General features: G+C 51.4%; 5 protein-coding genes across 5 annotated transcripts; 3 read left to right on the top strand and 2 right to left on the bottom strand.

Annotated features, from left to right (window-relative positions):
• Nucleotides 1-1,099: 1,099 nt before the first annotated feature.
• On the bottom strand, nt 1,100-2,320 carry DCS_03263 (uncharacterized protein; the record flags this gene model as incomplete). Its single annotated transcript, XM_040800585.1, has 1 exon — nt 1,100-2,320. One exon carries the CDS (start codon nt 2,318-2,320, stop codon nt 1,100-1,102), a length of 1,221 nt encoding a protein of 406 aa, XP_040661468.1.
• A 1,605-nt stretch (nt 2,321-3,925) lies between these two features.
• Nucleotides 3,926-4,882, top strand: DCS_03262 (uncharacterized protein; the record flags this gene model as incomplete). The annotated part of the gene is made up of 1 exon (XM_040800584.1): nt 3,926-4,882. One exon carries the CDS (start codon nt 3,926-3,928, stop codon nt 4,880-4,882), a length of 957 nt encoding a protein of 318 aa, XP_040661467.1.
• Nucleotides 4,883-5,282: 400 nt separating this feature from the next.
• Nucleotides 5,283-5,966, bottom strand: DCS_03261 (uncharacterized protein; the record flags this gene model as incomplete). Its single annotated transcript, XM_040800583.1, has 1 exon — nt 5,283-5,966. The coding sequence occupies one exon, from the start codon at nt 5,964-5,966 to the stop codon at nt 5,283-5,285; it is 684 nt and encodes a 227-aa protein (XP_040661466.1).
• A 4,893-nt stretch (nt 5,967-10,859) lies between these two features.
• DCS_03260 (Phenazine biosynthesis PhzC/PhzF protein) lies at nt 10,860-11,774 on the top strand (the record flags this gene model as incomplete). The annotated part of the gene is made up of 1 exon (XM_040800582.1): nt 10,860-11,774. One exon carries the CDS (start codon nt 10,860-10,862, stop codon nt 11,772-11,774), a length of 915 nt encoding a protein of 304 aa, XP_040661465.1.
• A 1,886-nt stretch (nt 11,775-13,660) lies between these two features.
• DCS_03259 (mucin) lies at nt 13,661-15,673 on the top strand (the record flags this gene model as incomplete). Its single annotated transcript, XM_040800581.1, has 1 exon — nt 13,661-15,673. The coding sequence occupies one exon, from the start codon at nt 13,661-13,663 to the stop codon at nt 15,671-15,673; it is 2,013 nt and encodes a 670-aa protein (XP_040661464.1).
• Nucleotides 15,674-17,658: the final 1,985 nt, after the last annotated feature.

Here is a 17,658-nt window from a genome sequence, read left to right as displayed (position 1 = left end):
AAGGGGCACCGCTGGATCCTTCGACGGCGCGCATCGACGAGCCGGCGGAGAGAGCGGTGCTGTATCTCGCCATGCAAGTCCGCGCCGCCAGCCACAACCATCCCGTGGGTACCGTGAACCACACGTCCTGGCTCACCACCGGACCCATGGAGCAACCGCTGCTGGCTCTCGATCGAGATGCATGGGCCGGCGCCGTCGAGCAGCCCACGTCGGTCCAGAAGCTCAAGGTCCCGTGGTTCAAGGAGTCGGGCGAGGGTCGGTGGATCGAGCTCGTCCTCAACAACTTTGACGACAAGGGGCACCCCTTCCACATGGTAACGGCCCGCAGGACATTGCGCAGCCCGAACACGGCTAACCGGTTACCGACAGCACGGGTACGACTTTTACGTCGTGTCCACTGGCCAGGCCATCAAGGGATACAACCCGTTTGACGCGGCCGCCGCCGAGGCCCTCGCTCCGACCTTCAACACGGCCAACCCTCTGCGCAAGGACACCGTGTACGTCCCGTCCATGGGCTACGTCGTGCTGCGGTTTGCCCTCGACAATGATGGGCTGTGGCTGCTGCATTGCCACGTTCTGTGGCACCAGGCCATAGGCATGGGCATTGCCTTCCAAGTCGGCCCTGGCATTGCCCGAGATGTGCGGGAGCGTGCCTCGGCGACGTGTCCGGCGAGGCGGCCGAGGCAATGAGACGCCTCGGTGCGTTTGGCGGCGAGCAACATGGCGGCGGGAACCATCCTCGCCACGGACATTGTCGAGGGGCCAAGGTTGCCGTCGGGGGGCGCCTGGTATTGTCTCCGGGGATTGATCATGTCCCCTGGTGGTGGGCATGGCGCTCTCCCACTCCCTGCGCGGCCTGGAAATGGCACCATCATGCAGGTGCCGAGTCGCGGTGAATCGACGCATGGAACAGCGTGCTCGACATGCTCGGGTGGTTCGCAGTGCGTGCTGCATGCTCGATGCCCGGAAATGGGCGCGCTCTGCGTTTGGCAGCTTCGTGAACTCGGTCACCACCATGGAAATGCATTCTATTCTGTGTTGGTTTCGGAAAGTCATGATTCGCGCAATATGAGCCGTGATGCCGACGACGAGAGGGCATCTACGCGGCAGTCTCGAACAGCGCCCGCCTCGCATCCCGCTCCAGGTCGTCCAGCCGTTGGGTCAAGGGGCCATCGTACGGCGGGGCCTCCATCATGGCCATGACAAACTGTCCCTGCGCCCCCCACGTACACGCGTGCACGTCGTCTCGGATGGTGGCGAGCAGGTCGTTGGCCTCGTCGGTGTAAAGGCCGGCCGACTTCATCTCGCGGAGCACGTCGATGGCCGACGCCGCATCCCCAAACTGGCTCCAGTACATGCGAGCGAGCCGGATGTAAAACGGCGCCGAGACGCCGAGGACGTACGAGGGCAGGCCGAGCGCCTTGACGCGAGGGAGGATCTGAAAGGCAAAGGGCGAGGAGCGTGCAAAGGCCGTGTCGAAGAGGGCAAGGCCGGCACTGAGGAAGTGAGGATACAGCGGGCCGTGGACGTCCATGATGTGCGTCTCATCCGCTCGCGGCTGGCATGCGGGCGCGTCTGCTGTCGCCTGCACCGTCGCCTGCACCGTCGCCTTCGCCTTTCCTCGTTTGCTCCCTTTGCCCTTTGGCGGAGGGACCGCCGACGGCGCGATGCCCAGCTTCTCGGGTAGGGAAAACACGTCCCTCTCCATGACCTGCCACAGGGCGAGGTCGGTATGGCAGCCGTTCATCAGGGCATCCACCCTCTCGCGTTCCTCGGCCCGGATGCGATCGTACCGTGCGCGCTCCCGCCACTTCTCCTCGTCGGCCTCGTCGAGCTGCAGCATCTGCCGGCCGGCGGCGCCGACGGGCTCCAGCTCGTACAGGCCCAGGGCGACTTGGGCTGCGTTGCGCAGGGACTTTGGGTACTTTCGGAGGAACTTTTCACGGAACTCGGTGATGCGTGCCTGCTCGACGATGGAGCGGGCCATTCCCGTCGGCGTCGGCGTCGGCGACGGCGTCGAGTTGGTCGAAGCAGGCTGCGTGCTGGCACCGGCCGAGGGTCGCTTCTTCACCGCCGGCATGTGACCTTGGGCAATCTCGTCGAAAATGCCCTTGAAGACCTCCGCCTCGGACGGCGTGATGGTCGACTGCTGTTCGAGGAGCTCGTCCTGAGGAAAGTCTGGATCCCATTCGAAGGGAATCGAGTTGTCCCGCTTCCTGCTGCCTGCGTGAACGTGTCGGACGAGGCCGGGCAGGGCATTCGCGACGAGGGCCTGCCGCAGCGTCCGGGTCCGGTACAGAAACGGAAGAAGGGTCGACATGGCACGAGCAGGGCATCGATGTTGCCTTGGAGTCTGTTGGAGGGGGATGGTTGTCGGTCGAAATATCACGAGTGCAGTATTCTATGCGGGCGGCTAAATTTCGGCAATCGTCGGAGCCGCAGCCTCGTCTGTTTTTCGCAACGCTTAATTATCCTCGACGCTGGCTTCCATCATTTGGTTGCACCATCGAAAGGACTTTTTTCCTTGTAATCGAGCTGGATACCGATGGCAAATCAAGTACTCGCATGTCTATCGATCCAAAATGCATGCATCACGGGCAAGCGTCTCGTTATGTTCTGAGCCAAGTCTCGACACAGTTGCGTAACTGACTCTGCTCACGCCAACTCCAGCGACGACGACAACGACTCAAGTACAGTCTACGACGACCATCCATTCATGGAGTTTGCGTATAGTATTTGGCCATTTTGATACTTGGCGTTTCTTTCGCTTCTGATGCTCCGTTAACGATTCGCCGTAAGCCCTGACGAGCCTGAACGGTCGTGCTTCAACGGTTGCTCCCGTTGGCACTCCGGATGGTATGCGCTGCCTTTCGAAGCCGCGATGGCGAAATTCGACCTTTGATGTGACCATCACTTGGCGGGATGACGAGTCAGGCCACTCGTCGTGCTGAAAGATGAGTGGTTATGTCAACCTTGGGAAGAAGTTCCGGCCACTAATATGCAAGTAAGTATAATACCCATGCTATCAGGATTCCCACTGTCAAGTGGAACAAGCAACGCGCTACTCCGTATGCACCCAAGTAATTACTTATAAGTGCGTTGGACACGCTACGCGAGCCAATCATCATCTCTGTAGGGACAACCGAAAGGGCAGCTCACTGCCTTTGAGGCTGGCGCGTGTTGTCACCATCTTGTCTCATCCTATCGGCAACGAGTCGTGCGAATAACTGGAATTCCTGTGAAGACGTTGCCATCCTAGCACCCCGAAATTCATCGGTTCCGCCCAACCCAAACTTCATCGATTCCGTCCAACCAAAAGGTTATCGAACGGCCCGGTAATTGAAGGTGGAGTTGCCAAGTTCTTCATCAACTTGCTTCGAAACCACTTCGAATTTTGGATACTAGGGGTTCCTTTGGGAGTATGGTGAGGTTCCAAAAACTGTCTCCCTGAAGATTACGACGATACTCGAGCCGTTTAAAGCTTCGTTTATACTGATACTTATCATGCACGTACACTCAACTTGGCATTGCAAGCTATAGGTCCAAGTTAGTATGCTGCAACTATGAAGTGGCACAAAGATTCACCATCCTGTTTCGTCGAGTTGGACCCGAGACAATACGGAGTACGGGGCACTGCACTCGGTAAGTACGGAGCAAGGACTTGATAATTACCTTCATACTGGCATGTACACATGCATTCCTCCGTTAGTTGGCAAATCCCGCAAGGGTCCAACTCCAATTATAACCATTTAATGCCGGCAATATAATAAAATGGTTGCGTAATTAGCGTGCGAACAACGAAGCTAGTCAAAAGCAACTCCAACTTGGCCTCGATCAAAATGTTCTTATAATGGCGACTTCCGGCCAACATACTCGCAGATGACAGCGTCCACCTCGATGGGCGAACCACGATACCACCGTGAGCATGGTTTTCACCGCCCTCACCCTCGTCCTTTTCTTCGTCCGAGCCTGCTGCTACGAAGGTTCATTCTTTGAAAGCGTTCAGGAGGCGAGAAAGAACGAAGTTGCCGTCTTCATAGAGAAGTACGGGTTAGCACTCAATGCAACTTACACCACCTCCAACGAGCCGCACCAGGACGGTATCGCCAAAGCTGAGCCTTCATGTGCAAGAAACTGGGCTTCGTGCCGCTCAACTTATTTTTTCGACCGCAGGGTCCTGACCAATGTGGTCAATGTGACCTTTGGCGACATGAGCAATGAGGATCATGCATTCTCAATGTACCAGCCCGTCGACGGCGAAACCAGCGCTGCCACAATCGGAATGAAACAGTCGACGGCCGTGCTGGAGCCAACTACGCCAGGTTGGCAGGCTGCGTTGACGATATCCCCGGAATCCGGTGTTATCAGTTCAGTCACCGGGGACGGCGCTGTCAAACTACGCGAGCACAAAGCTCGTCAGATAATAGTGACGAAGAAGGTCTCGATCGAATGTAGTTGCGCCGCCGGCCATCACTGCACCATCGAGACCTTGTCGTTTTATGCCATGGTATCTGGCACCTGCCGTGTTCAGCCGACGCATCATTGCGATGCCGACCAGGATGCATGCTATGGTTTCCGGCAGACCGAAAGACGACGAAGCGAATATCTGAACTATCATGGCTACCCGGAACATCTTTCACGAGACAAATTGCCCGAATGGGTGACGAAGAATGGCAAATGCGATCAGCTGTTCCAGTTCTCAGCCAAAAACTGCCGTAGCAGGGATCACTACCGCGAGGTACCGTGCGAGTTGAATACGGCGGTGCTGAAAGAGGACGGTTCTCCGCACATTCACATCATTTTCACCAGCACTCCGCTTCAGAATCTCACCAGAACGAAGAGAGAGCCACATGTATATGTCAAAGCTCTGTGGAGGGACTAAACCGGTAGAGACAGGCGGGAATGGGACAGGTTACGCGAGTAGTTACCTGAAGCTTCGAAAGGACATGATCGTGATCTCATAGCGTCAAAGAACTGGCTAATTGTATTAATCTTCATGTCGAAAAATCTCATTTCTAATATTACGGCATATAGCGGCAACAAATCCTCGGCAGCTCGTTGTGTAGCATTTCATAAATTCATGGCCGCATAACCTTTCGACTGTTGCGGGCTTTATTCGTCCACTGAATCCTCGAAACAGGCTCGATTTCCCCAGCATTCTGCTTGCCTGTACACGATAAAAGAGGCTTGATATTGCCTTTTTTTCAAGAGGAAGAATAACGGCAAACCCCCCCCCCGTTTTTAATTTTTAAAGAGCTCAGCGCTGCCGTGTCCAGTTTGGACTACTCGAGTTGCACCTCCTCCCACTCGGGCGCTTTGCCTTCAGGTTTCCCTGCGATGTAGTCAATCACATCACCGATAAACCCAGAGCCGTCGATTTCAACAGTAATACCCTGTTTCTCTGGAACAAACTTATGCATCTCCTTTACCCGCGCATGTACGGTCTTGTGGGCGCAGGAAATTTGGCGATTGGAGTAGACGGTTTTGTCATCCCATTCTCGGTTGTGCTCAAAGCTCTCTTCACAGTTGAGCTTACCAACACCACTTGCCTTGAAGCGTCTTGTGGAATCAGAGCAGGTCCAGGTATGATTGATTTCAAGTTCGCCAGAAGAACTGCTAAACTTGAATGTAGCTTTGTCTCCGTTGTCGGGAAGGTTACACGAGGTAGTATTGCCGTAAATAAAGTCGGTTATATTACCGGATTGCGCATCAGTAAACCGAGCAGAGCACTCGGCCGTGTAGTTGATGCCGGGATGGGTGAGGGAAAAATTGATGTAGCCCAATGAGGTACGATCGGTGGGCGTTGCAAATGTGTCCGACACCGAATAGGCAAAGTTACTGACAGTCCACCAATTCGCCTTCTTCGACTTGGCGTAACAATTGGATGCCCTTGTATCGCTGGCCTCGGAGGGAAGGGCGACGGCCAATCCGGCGACGAGAGAGGTGGCAAGGATCGAGGCAATCATAGCAATGACCGTGGGCAGGAATATGGCGTTTTGATAAGTCCGTTGAGTGAAAGACAGGTAGGATATGGACAGAGGTAGAAAGAAGTAATACGACAGATGAATACTCAAACAAGGTAGTGTCCGGATGACGACCGGGGAGGATGACCCCCGGTATATATAAGTTTTGGTTATGGGAGAGATGGCAACCGCCGTGGACAACAAGCAGCAGTCCCACGGACCCGGTTACCGTCTCAATGGAAGGCAAATGGTTATGACGAGTGGTGGGCCGCTGGCGGATTCGATGTGAATACTGGGACGTAATGCACACAAGTACGGGTATTTTTGGGATTCCTCTCCTCCTCCCTCCCACCTGATTCCTCGTGGCCAACTCCACCTGTTCCACATCAATGGCAAGTCACTGGTTTGCCGTCTCCAACAAGGAGACATGTCATACTGCCACACAAGCAGGATCTTGTGCAGTAGATCAATTGCTTGACACAAAAGCTCCGTACATCTTGGTGTACACGTAAGTATTCCCATACTGTACATGTACTTGACCTTGAGGTGTAGGTGTCCTGCTTGTATACTCGAGAAAGAAGCAAGTACATGCGTCTACAACTACGCTCTATATACAAGTACAATGAGTAGCACCGTGCTACTCACCGAAGAACAAAGTTCGGGCAGCTCTACTCTACTGTGCAAAAGACCAGTACTGTCGAATCAAGTGGTACAAGTACTACAGGCATTCAGCGTTGTGGCAAGTGTACGTAAAATCACGCCAAGGCAGTGCAACTAGGTTTTACCGATGCAAGCATAATACTGGAATCGCACTGCACACAATGACACAAGCCGGTCGTGTTGGAGCGCGGCATATAGAAGGATCTCGATGTCTGCGGCACACACTCTGGACTCGATATAGCAATGAGGCCACGCAATTTCTATGGCATCCTTACAAGTACATGTACATGTACATGTATTTATTACTTGTACAAGTAGGTGTAGTACAAGGAGATAATAATACTCGTATATGTACATGTACTTAGCTGCTTGGTGGTGATGGTGTGGTTAAAAAGAGTACTCCAAGAGAGTTGGGTCATGAATGGGTCCATTGTGGGACTGGAGGATCTATCGACGAGGTATTAGTCCAGCGGGGATAAGGAAGAAGGGGATCCTTCGTGCGGCATAGCAGCATCTTGGCCCAAGCACTATACAGCTAGCTACTTGTGTACGGCCGGATAAGAACAGTACAAGTACGGAGTAATATATGCAAGATGCCCAAGTCCATTTAGGTGCACGGAGTATTACATGTACTTACAACTAGAGCACTTACTTACACCTGTACAACTACTTGTGCAGTAAGTACTTACTTATAAGTATGTAAAAATACAACTAGGGGTGTTTCCTATATGATGTACTGGTAGATTCGAGCACACGGCGTAGATGCCAATGATGGGGCCGGCTTCTTCGCCAAGTTTATTTGTTACATTTATTTTACCAGTACTCCTTACTCGAGGACCAATGATAGCAGCATACATGTAATTAGACCAAAGACAGGAAAAACCATCTGCCGATTGCCAATTCCCCAGTGTAACGGCAGTTGACTCACACTCGGACAATAAGTACACACAATAACATCTATTATAATACAAAATATTCCTTGGAATTGCAGAGTAGGAACTCGGTACACTTACCTGTACCAATACAAGCCGATTCCATGTCATCTAGTTTGCTTACTTGCGTAATATTCACTCTAGAAGTACTTGTACGTGAACACATAGTTGTACTTTGGTGTAAATGGGCATGCAAGTAGGTGGAAGTACTTTGTGCAGTGTCTCATCCGTCACTGAGGACACGGAAAACCAGGACTGGGTGGGTGGATAGTCAGACAGGTCAACGTGACTTGGCGGTATTTTTCCGCTGTTTAAGTGTACATATACTGTACGTGTTTACGCCTACAAGTACTGCAGGTGTTACAGTACATGTAGTTACTGTCCTTGCAGAATTACGAAGAATCGACGTCCAAAGTACCCGCTGAAGCAGAAGTAATAATTATTACATTTTAAGTACAGTACTGTAAGTACATGAAAAGCAAAGTGTATATTGGTAAAGCTGCTCATTCTAGTACCTAATACCCGAGCTTGAATGGACCCCTGTAAGCATCGCGGAACGTTGCAAAAGTGTATACTTACAGTACTCCAGTAGTTAGAGCAGTCATGGCAGCCAGATGTATCAATAGGATATCCACGGCGGCAAGGGTTTTAATACTCCACAAGTACTGAGCACGGAGGAGGATAGCATCAAGGTCAATCCCCTGCAACCATACAACTAATACATGTACTCAGCCATCCGTCCTCGCAGCCATGATGCGTTCGACTCGGCAGAATTCCAAAATCCCACAGGAGCAAAGAACCCCTGCGGCCCAACACGCCGGTGGCCCAACACCCCTACGGTCAAAAAAAAAACTGATCATTATTACTAATTGAGAAACAACGGCTAGCGACGATTGGTACAGAAGGTAGCTAAAGCCCGGCGTCCCCGTGCTGTTACAAACAAGAGGACAGGGCAGCGTCTCAGTACGACAAACTCACTATTACTTCAGATGTATGTACAGTAATTACAGTACTTTCTGTATCCGCAAATCTTTAGCACCCCGAGACGCCGCGTTTATGAAAGCTGAGATTGTGACGCTCGTCAGTATGAGACGACTCACGATAGAGAGTTGAGAGGTGGAAGACGGCGTCCTCGCTACCCCATACACCCACTGTGATGTCTCGGTTCGTCCAGCGCAGAATGAGCTAGAAATGTCGAGGGCGTCGTTGAGGAAGCCGCAGAGGTTGACCTGCGGGCGAAACTACCGCCGAGAAGCTCGCCATCGCCATTGGAAATATGCCTCCGTCGCACCGTTGGGTCAGGTACTGGCTTCTGGTCGTCCCCTGCCCACTCAACGGGTAAAGTTACCCCTCACAATCGCTACTGAGTGCGTCACGGCCACATGCTCCCCCAGTAGGCCAGCTCTGTGTAGGTTTTAAGTGAAGCCCGCAGCAGCTTCAAGGTCGCGACGGACAGGAGGTCCCACCATCGCACCAAGGAGCTTCCACCACGCGGATTACCGCTCCAGAAGGCAGGCCATGACAGGCACGAGTTCGCTACAGGCGTGGGCTCACCATAGCGGGCAAGCTGTAAATATAATAGCCCGCCGTGGAAGGCATGCCGTAGGCGGCCGAGGACCGCTGCAGGAGCAGGGAGCGGCCTCAACACAAACGGACGTGCCGGGAAAGCATCGAGAACCTATAAGGCAGGAGGCAGGAAAGAAGAGTCTTGAACAAGTGTAAATGCTCTGCTCGTTCTAGCACAACATCACACGCCAATAACCTGAATGCGCCTCGACCTTTGGGCTGCTGCGTTTCACGGCTCAAAGCCATCACCGCTCAACCGTTGGGCCGCTTACCCATTGAAGAAGTTGATGTGAACTCGGGGCAATCTCACTCCCGCCGTTACGCCTGGTCCGCTTTAAAACCGGAAACAAGGTTGGCGATAGTTCTTGTAGAATCCACCTGTAATGATGGGGTCCGTCATCCCCTCGGTGCGTTTGGCAATGTTTCAGGTCCCACCTCAATCGATGATTGGGACGGAACGAATGTTATTATTCCGTTGCCGTTTCTGATCGTGTCAACGCAGCTCCCCTGACAGAACTGTACTCTACGCTTTCGCGATTTCGAGCGACGTTGTCAAGTAGTATCCGTCAACAAGTAAATGTCCTGCCACATGTCTGAGCTTTCCTCCCTCACTCTGGACAAATGCCAACAGCCCTGTGCAGCGGTACACGGTTATGGTAATCTTGCCCTTTTACGATTCAATGCATCATGACATGTGATTTATTGGCTGACTTTGGTTCCAAATCCATCGATCAATGAAGCTAGCGGAAGCAGCGAAGGTTACCGCGACGCCATCCCCCACCGCAGCCGCCGTCTCGACCGTCGGAAAGCTCGCAACATTCCTTATTGAATAAGAGAATTTTTCAGGCAATGCTTTTCAAACCTCTTCGAGCATGGCGGAAGTGTGTATACAGTGCAGAAACTAGAGTCATACTGACGTACTGTGAGGTCACACTACATGGATTAGGGGCTTCGGGGGCACACATTACACTTGCCTACTCCTCAATTCCTGCAGGTCGAGGAAGGCCCATCTGTGTTGGTAGGGAATATTCGCATCTACCTGCGACTTACAGTTAGATTCCTTGTTAGTTGCATGACTAGGTGCCCATGTCTCGACTTGTCCTGTACTTGCATGTGTTACTGATGGCAAGGTCTACGACAGTCTGCGTTGCGAGTGTCGTGTGACCGCGAGCTTGACGAAACAATCACCATGGATATACAACGGGCAAGGTATAATCGACAATCCTCGTAGTTACTACCGAGCCGTGTGAGACACCTGGAATATATCATGGGAGCAGTTGTCTCAGTTGTCTCCGGATCTGTAGTAGTCATCTCAGTTCTGAAACAATCAACTAATAGTGCGTTTACCGTTGCGCCATGGTTGTATGGCGCCTTGTAGCGCAGAGTGGCCAGAGAGTTACACCTAATACTTGTGCACTGTATGATGTTACACTGGGTGTGTACTGGATCTGGCAAAGTTCATCGCTATTCATCGGCTTACCGGCACTCCCGCCATGAGCATGTTCGTAATGAATTGCCAGAGATTCGTCATATATATCAGTCTCTGTCGCTGCGGAATCCGGCTCTCTCGATTCGTCAAGCGATCGGCAGCATAATCGTACAGGATATCCTCTCTGCATAAACAACCAAAGCATAACCTCACGAGGACGTAGCTTGTTGATCGCCAAGGCACGACGTACACGAGTTATCCCGGAACACGCTTCGTTTCCCCTCACCCACTCCCAACCCCAGCAACGCAATGGAACTTCCCTTCGTTACCGTCGACGTCTTCACTCAGAAGCGCTTCCGGGGCAACACGCTCGCCATCGTAACTATACCCGCCACGGGCACCAAGCCTACACAGGAGCAGAAACAGATCATCGCTCGCGAGTTCAACCTCTCCGAAACCGTCTTCCTCCACGATGTCCAAGACCCGGCGACGAACAAGACGCGCCGCATTGACATCTTCATGCCCACGGCCGAGATGACCTTTGCCGGCCACCCGACCCTTGGTACCGCCGTCACGCTGCTCGACCAGGGCGTCGATACCATCGTTACCAAGGCCGGCCCCATCCCCGTGAAGCAGACCTCCCCAGGCGTCGTCCAGCTTAGCCTCCCGTTCGAAGCCCACATGCACGCCAAGAAGGTCCGGGACCTGTCTCTCGCGGAGAGCAAGCTCCCGTCCGACGAGCAGATCCGTCGTCTCGAGCTTGACGCGCCCGTCTTCAGCATCGTCAGCGGGGTGCACTACGTTCTCGTCGAGCTGCCGTCGCTCGAGCTTCTCGCCAGTGTCGAGCAACCCAAGGCGGAGCTTCCCGCCGACGACCTCCTGGACAAAGGTCGCACGGGGTTCCTCGGGAGATACTACTACGTCAGGCAAGCTTCGACCAAGGACGAACAGGGCCAAGCCGTCGTGTCTTTCCGCGCGAGAATGCTCACCAGCACATTCGAGGATCCCGCCACCGGCTCGGCCTCCTGCTGCCTTGCCGCATATGTTAGCACCGTAGCAGATAAGCAAGACACTCCCAATCGCAAGTTCGTAATCACCCAAGGTGCCGAGATGGGCAAGGAAGCTCAGATGTCGGTCGAGATTGTCCTCAAGGACTCTGTCATCGACGACGTCAAACTCGCCGGTACCGCTGTCCCGGTGATGCGCGGAGCCATCACGCTTTAACCGACAGTCATACAAGGACAATCGCAATTCATTTGCTCGACATAGCTATCTCATGCTTCACGTTACTGTGGCTCTCGTTGCCGCGATGCGATGCACGAGTACATGTAAATTTCCGACTTTGCAAAATGAACGTTTCATAGGATTCTCTGCTTTTCTTGTGCCGATATGGTGAATTGTAATCGCTTTGACGGCAGTGAACTCTGTCAACGAGTGTGCTGTGTACATCATATCGTCAACACATGCCAGAGCGAATTCCTTAATCTGGATGAAGAACGCGGCCTTCTGCGCTTGCCTTCCCATAGTGAGTTATGCATAGATTAAGTCCTGGAACATCTACGTCCCTTCCTGTGAAGTCAATCAGTCTATAATGGCTCTCATTCCTTCAAGGACCCCATCATCCGAACGGCCATCCGCACATGTTCCCACAGGAGTGCGCTGGCCTGGCCAAGGGTGGCAACAGTACCGCTACTGTTCCAGCCCTCGCCATGGCAATTTGGCTTTACACTCTTTCAGCGAGTTGCACTGAGCCCGCTTTATATTTCTGGTCGCACTGATATCAGCAGCCGTTCCCTCCAGCCGACTTGGATTACTATTGCCTACTTGATTCGCTAATGCAACTGATGAGCGGCGGAGAAATTGAGCTTATGCCATCTATACTCAGTCTGAGATCGTGCGAGCTCATTCTTTTTAGTATCAGCATACAACAAGCCCATAGTTATGCCTTGTTTACTTTCATCAACTAGTCGTCAATTCTGCGAACAGCACGAGAGCATTGACGACGTCTTGTGGCCCAAGCATCCTAGATAGCAGCGGCAACACTACTTGGGCCTCTTATTCCTGGCAAGGAAGGATATGAAAACCAAAAGTCACTATGCTGATCTAGCTGTAGTCGAGCAGCCCTTTGGTAGACCTATACAGCCACAACCTCCATCCCCTAGCAATCCGCAATTGATGCTGTGTATCGGCACTTTACTTGGCCAGAAGCATATTGGCCATATTGCGATACTTAGATTTCAGCTTAGTCTCCGCATGTAGTCTCATCATCTGTCGTTGCATAACATCAATGAATGTCCTACGGATTATAACGCCAACAGGGTTGCAGCCGTGAAAGATTTGGCATATCGCCACTGTACTGGCTTGTAGTTTTATGGTGTCGCGTATTTAGTCATCAGAAACTGCTGCCCAGGGATGCTCGAAATCCCTGGCTGGACAAGCGACTGTACAGACACTTGAACCGAAGCCTATAGTTGAATGCATCAAATTATTCAACCAGTTCTTCTCCGAGATGAAACAACGGAGAGGGGAAAGCTCCATGCATTTATCTACATGATCATAAAATACATGATGCAGACTACAATTGGCTATGCTAATAATAACATTCCGCGAGATATCCGACCAAGCTGGAGACGCATACTGTGAACGAGTAATGTTTGCAAATCATGGCCTATTAATAGGTTGCCTTGTGGCACTAAGCCAGCTATGAATAGACAGCAGTTCCTGCTAGTAAGTATCCATCTGGAAGCACTGTAAAACTCCATATAATTTAGCGAGTCCGGCATACTCCTAGAGCATAGACGCCGCAACTTAGCGTTGCGGGGGCATGATTGTCGAGTCACCAAAGCGGCCTACCGTTTGTCGACATCAGTTGGGTTACTATCGGTGGCGCAAGCCAGTCTGTCTCATGATAACTATGGACCAAAATAATTCCATGCAGGAATTCAGTTGGTCAATCGATCTCATCATTCCCTTACATCTTGCTCTCGTTCACGATGCTTTTTAGTTTCTAGCCATGTCCAGTACAAATAGGCGCTCATGTCCTTCTGTTTATGGCGTTTTCGTAAATCCTACCATTATCCAGACTTGAGCAAGATTCAACTGCCCTCATTATGCTATTCACAATAATCCTAGGGGCATCTGCCGTATGCGCCTCCCGAGTATTCAAAAGGGCACAGTTAAAAGACCCGTTTGATATTCTCGATCCTCAGAGATGGGTTAAATCAGAGGATATGACTTGGGCCGACTATAAGGCACCTCCGGGTACTAACTGGGCCGACCCTTCTCGAAAGGGGTCCATTCGCAACTTCAATATTGCCCTTGTTACTATCGACTTCAAAGATAGGCCGTTTGCCGTCACCTTGCCGCCCAACTCAACACTCTTTGGGAATCCTCTCCCTTTAGTTGCAAATATGCCTAGGCAAGATGTGCCAAACTACTATCGCGACCTACTCAATAAGCCGTCAAAAATCAATCACAATCATACTCTTCATGAATATTGGATGGAGGACTCGGCCGGTCGATTTGGTGTTGATTTGAAAGCTTTCGGTCCTTACCGCATGCCCAAACACTACTTCCAGTATGGCGTCGATTTTTACTACATGAACAAAGGGGCCTGTCCGAACCCAAGCGAGACCCCCTGCGTTGGTGACACTAGAGAGGACTCTATAGACATGTGGGAAAGCGATGTTGGGAAGCAAGCCGCCAGTTCGTTCGATTTAGTCTTCATTCTGGGTGCTGGGGAGGATGAGTATTCCACATGGCGAGAATTTGGCGAGATGAAATTTAACTCAAAGGAGGAGATACCTGACGCCTTTGGACCGCCACGAGAGCTAACTGGGAACAATTCCCTCCCAAATTACGCGAGCACTAGAAACCACCAATGGACATCGTGGGCGGCAGCAGCCAATGTCTGGCCCAATGCCTGGAATGGGACAACTCAACAGTGCGAAACGTCAGGGTTAGGTGTATACGCGCACGAGTTGAGTCATATCTTGAATATCATGGACAACTACATTACCAATCCGGATGCAAGCCCCCTGCAAAGAGATTATACAGGGCCGTGGTCTATGATGTCTTCCGGTGCATCGAATGGCCCAGGTGGAATCCACTCCGCGTGGCATATTCCCTCGCTCCAGGGAGGCGGGACGATGGGCTCACTGCATACGATGCGCGATAAGCAACAACTCGGCCTTGCTGGCCCTGAAACCATGCTACGACTTTCCAGAAAAGAGCTGAATAACTTGGGACCTATTGTGGCCAATGTCACGGCTCGATCTGTTGTGGCAGACCTGATGGGGTTGCGTATCGAACTGGATGCCGATCTCTCACCGGCTTGCAACGTCTCCACGGACGTGCTTTGCGATGGTGGAGGCTATGAAAACTATGAAATGGAGGTAATTGACCGTATGGGCTCCGATTCTTTCCAGCCTGATGCGGGCGTTATGATTAGCAAGACAAAGAACAACGGCAATCAGGATCCGTTTCAATGGACTGTTGATGCGAATCCCCAAGATATTGATCTGATCGACTTCCATCGCCCTAATGGTACTGCAGTTATGGTATCATTAGGTGATGCCCGCCAACTTAACGATGCTTTGTTCCATGCCGGCACTCGGTCGGGAAGCAAATTCGACCATCTCGATGAATCAAATGGCCTTCACTTTTACATACTGAACAAGTATCGGGATGAGGCCGGGATATTGTCTTATACTGTCGGCGCGCGCCCGCTCAACAACACTTCCAAGAGTACACACTCCATCAACCTAACCGCTGGCAAGCCAGATACAATAAAGTATCCAACCGAAACCGGCATTGCGTTGTTTTGCACATTCAGCTTAACAAACAACGGCAGCTACTTACCAGGAATGACATCGCCACAGCCACTACTTCCGTACTTGGGTTCGGAGATATATCGTCTACAAGTCGAAATCGAGGGATCTGGATGGCATGTGGAATTGCCCAATGCACTTGCAGTTGCAAAATTTGGCCAAAGTGTGGACATAAACGTTGCTGTTGGTGCGACTGCTAATGCGCAGTCGGAAGCCAAGGTGACTTTGATGGCCATTTCGGAGTCCGACCCAAGAGTAACACAACGATCCGAATGCAAGGTTTCACTTAGCTGAGGGCTGGTAAAAAGACTCTTCAAAATTACGATTGGTTTCTCGTCTTTTTCTCTAGCAGTAAATATTATGTTATCGTTTGGAAACTATTATCAACCAATACTTGCCGCTCTTGATTTCTTGCAACACAACCATGCCTACTATTTGTAGAGGCTGTAAACATTTGACTCACCCTTATAACCCAAACTTGAAATTAACCCTGCGTGCGTATAAAATTGTGTCGTCTGTGATGCTCCTGCGATCGTGAAGCAGTTCGCTAATGCGCGCCAGATGGCTGTACGGATTGTCAAGATAACTTCGTCAAGATAACTGCGTCGGGTGTAACCTCTGGTTCCATAATCTCTGCAACTGCATCCAGCACCCACTTACATGCCCTAGCAGTGGTAACATCACGCCAAATGGTCCGCCGGTATGGGTACTATTGGGGGATGCCAAGTCGCCGCGCGGCGCTGTTAAAGTGCTCTCGGACGAGCGTATCAGGAGCTCCACGGATCTCGTCCAGCCAGAGTGGAACCATGACTTGTATTGCCTGGGGTTCGACCATCCCATAACAGTGACGGGCCTTTCGGGAATCCTGGCCGGCTTCTTGGATAACCCGCCCGTGTGCAAAATGCTTATTGGTGCGGGGATTTTGCATGATCTCAAAAAAGTTGGACTTGGGCATGCGCCTCGACGAATCGTGGGGGTGCCAAGAGTAAGTTCTGCTAATAATAGTACGCAGGAGTATTTATGTCGCAGTAATAGCTTGTTTGCTATTTGGTGTGAGAGTCTATTTGTGCAACTCGTCCACATGCAAGATTCATTACTACTGAGTGTATATATTGACCAAGGTAGGTCAGTACGTAGGCAAAGTGACCTATACTAGAATTACGTAGTCGCAATGTGATAAGTAGGTCGCGTCACCGCAACCTCTTCCTCCCTTCGTACCAAATTGAATCATTAAAAGAGAACTCTTGTTACCAGTTTCCCCCAGAACCGAACCAACAACTATATTATTACCAAACTTCTGACACTCTGCGGTCCCACTTCCGATATGTTTTCCCAATCTGGATACAGCCGGTTTGTCGAATTCAGCCGGGTTTCGGTCATGTTCAGGTCGTCTCCGTCGTCCGCCCTACCGATGAGATTGATTTCTATGATAGAAGAGCGCAGCGTACAGTAGACGGCAACAGAGTACTACATTGATGCAGACAGAGTCTTGACCGATCAAAATGCAGATGCCGCTCTCAGGTGATGGCAGCATCATAATATTGCTTTCCATCCTTTTCTTCACTACATGATTCAAGAAGAAAACCGCAAATTCTTGGGTATCATAGGTCGCCAAATGGTTGGCACCAGTACCTTCCAATTAGGCATTTACATGTTTCTTATTGACAAGGGCAAGGCAGGCCAGAAGCAACTAGTGACTCACCATATCCTGGAGCGTTTGCTGCATGTAGCCGACTTATATTTTGACCTTTGCGTGGGCACATTTTCGGTCGATATCACATGCGTGTTCAGCATGGAACTCGTCAATAACTAACACATGGTGATTTGTTGGGCGGAGCAAATATTGTTGACTGCCCATTACGCAACCGTCTTTAATCTTACTCGAAAACAAGAGTCTCACTGACCTGATTCCAACTTCGTTCAGAGCACTCAACCCTTCGAAATCCTTCATCGTCCTACGCCGCTGGGCTTCACATGACATGACGCGTCGAATGGAAGGTCTGCAGTAACGCGTCCGTTCTAGTTCTGTGCGCGAAATCCTTGGTGAGAAATACAATAAACTAACTACGCGACTCGAAGCTTCACAAGCGGCACCATGTGTGGCGTTGGCCTTTCACGGAGCAACCATTTCAACCAAATAAGGGTAGTGCGCAGAAATTGGGACATGAGTCTCAACCTCGGTCGCATGCTGATGGCTGGGAAGGCTTTGTCACGGAAAACCTAGCAAAGGACGGATTTGCAAGCGAGGGCCAAAAAAGTTAGTTCAACACACTACCACA

Source organism: Drechmeria coniospora, chromosome 01 (genome assembly GCF_001625195.1).
Source record: "Drechmeria coniospora strain ARSEF 6962 chromosome 01, whole genome shotgun sequence".
In the NCBI taxonomy this organism is placed as follows: domain Eukaryota; kingdom Fungi; phylum Ascomycota; class Sordariomycetes; order Hypocreales; family Ophiocordycipitaceae; genus Drechmeria; species Drechmeria coniospora.
The sequence above is the reverse complement of the archived record's forward strand: the minus strand, read 5'-3'. Positions and strand labels throughout refer to the sequence as shown.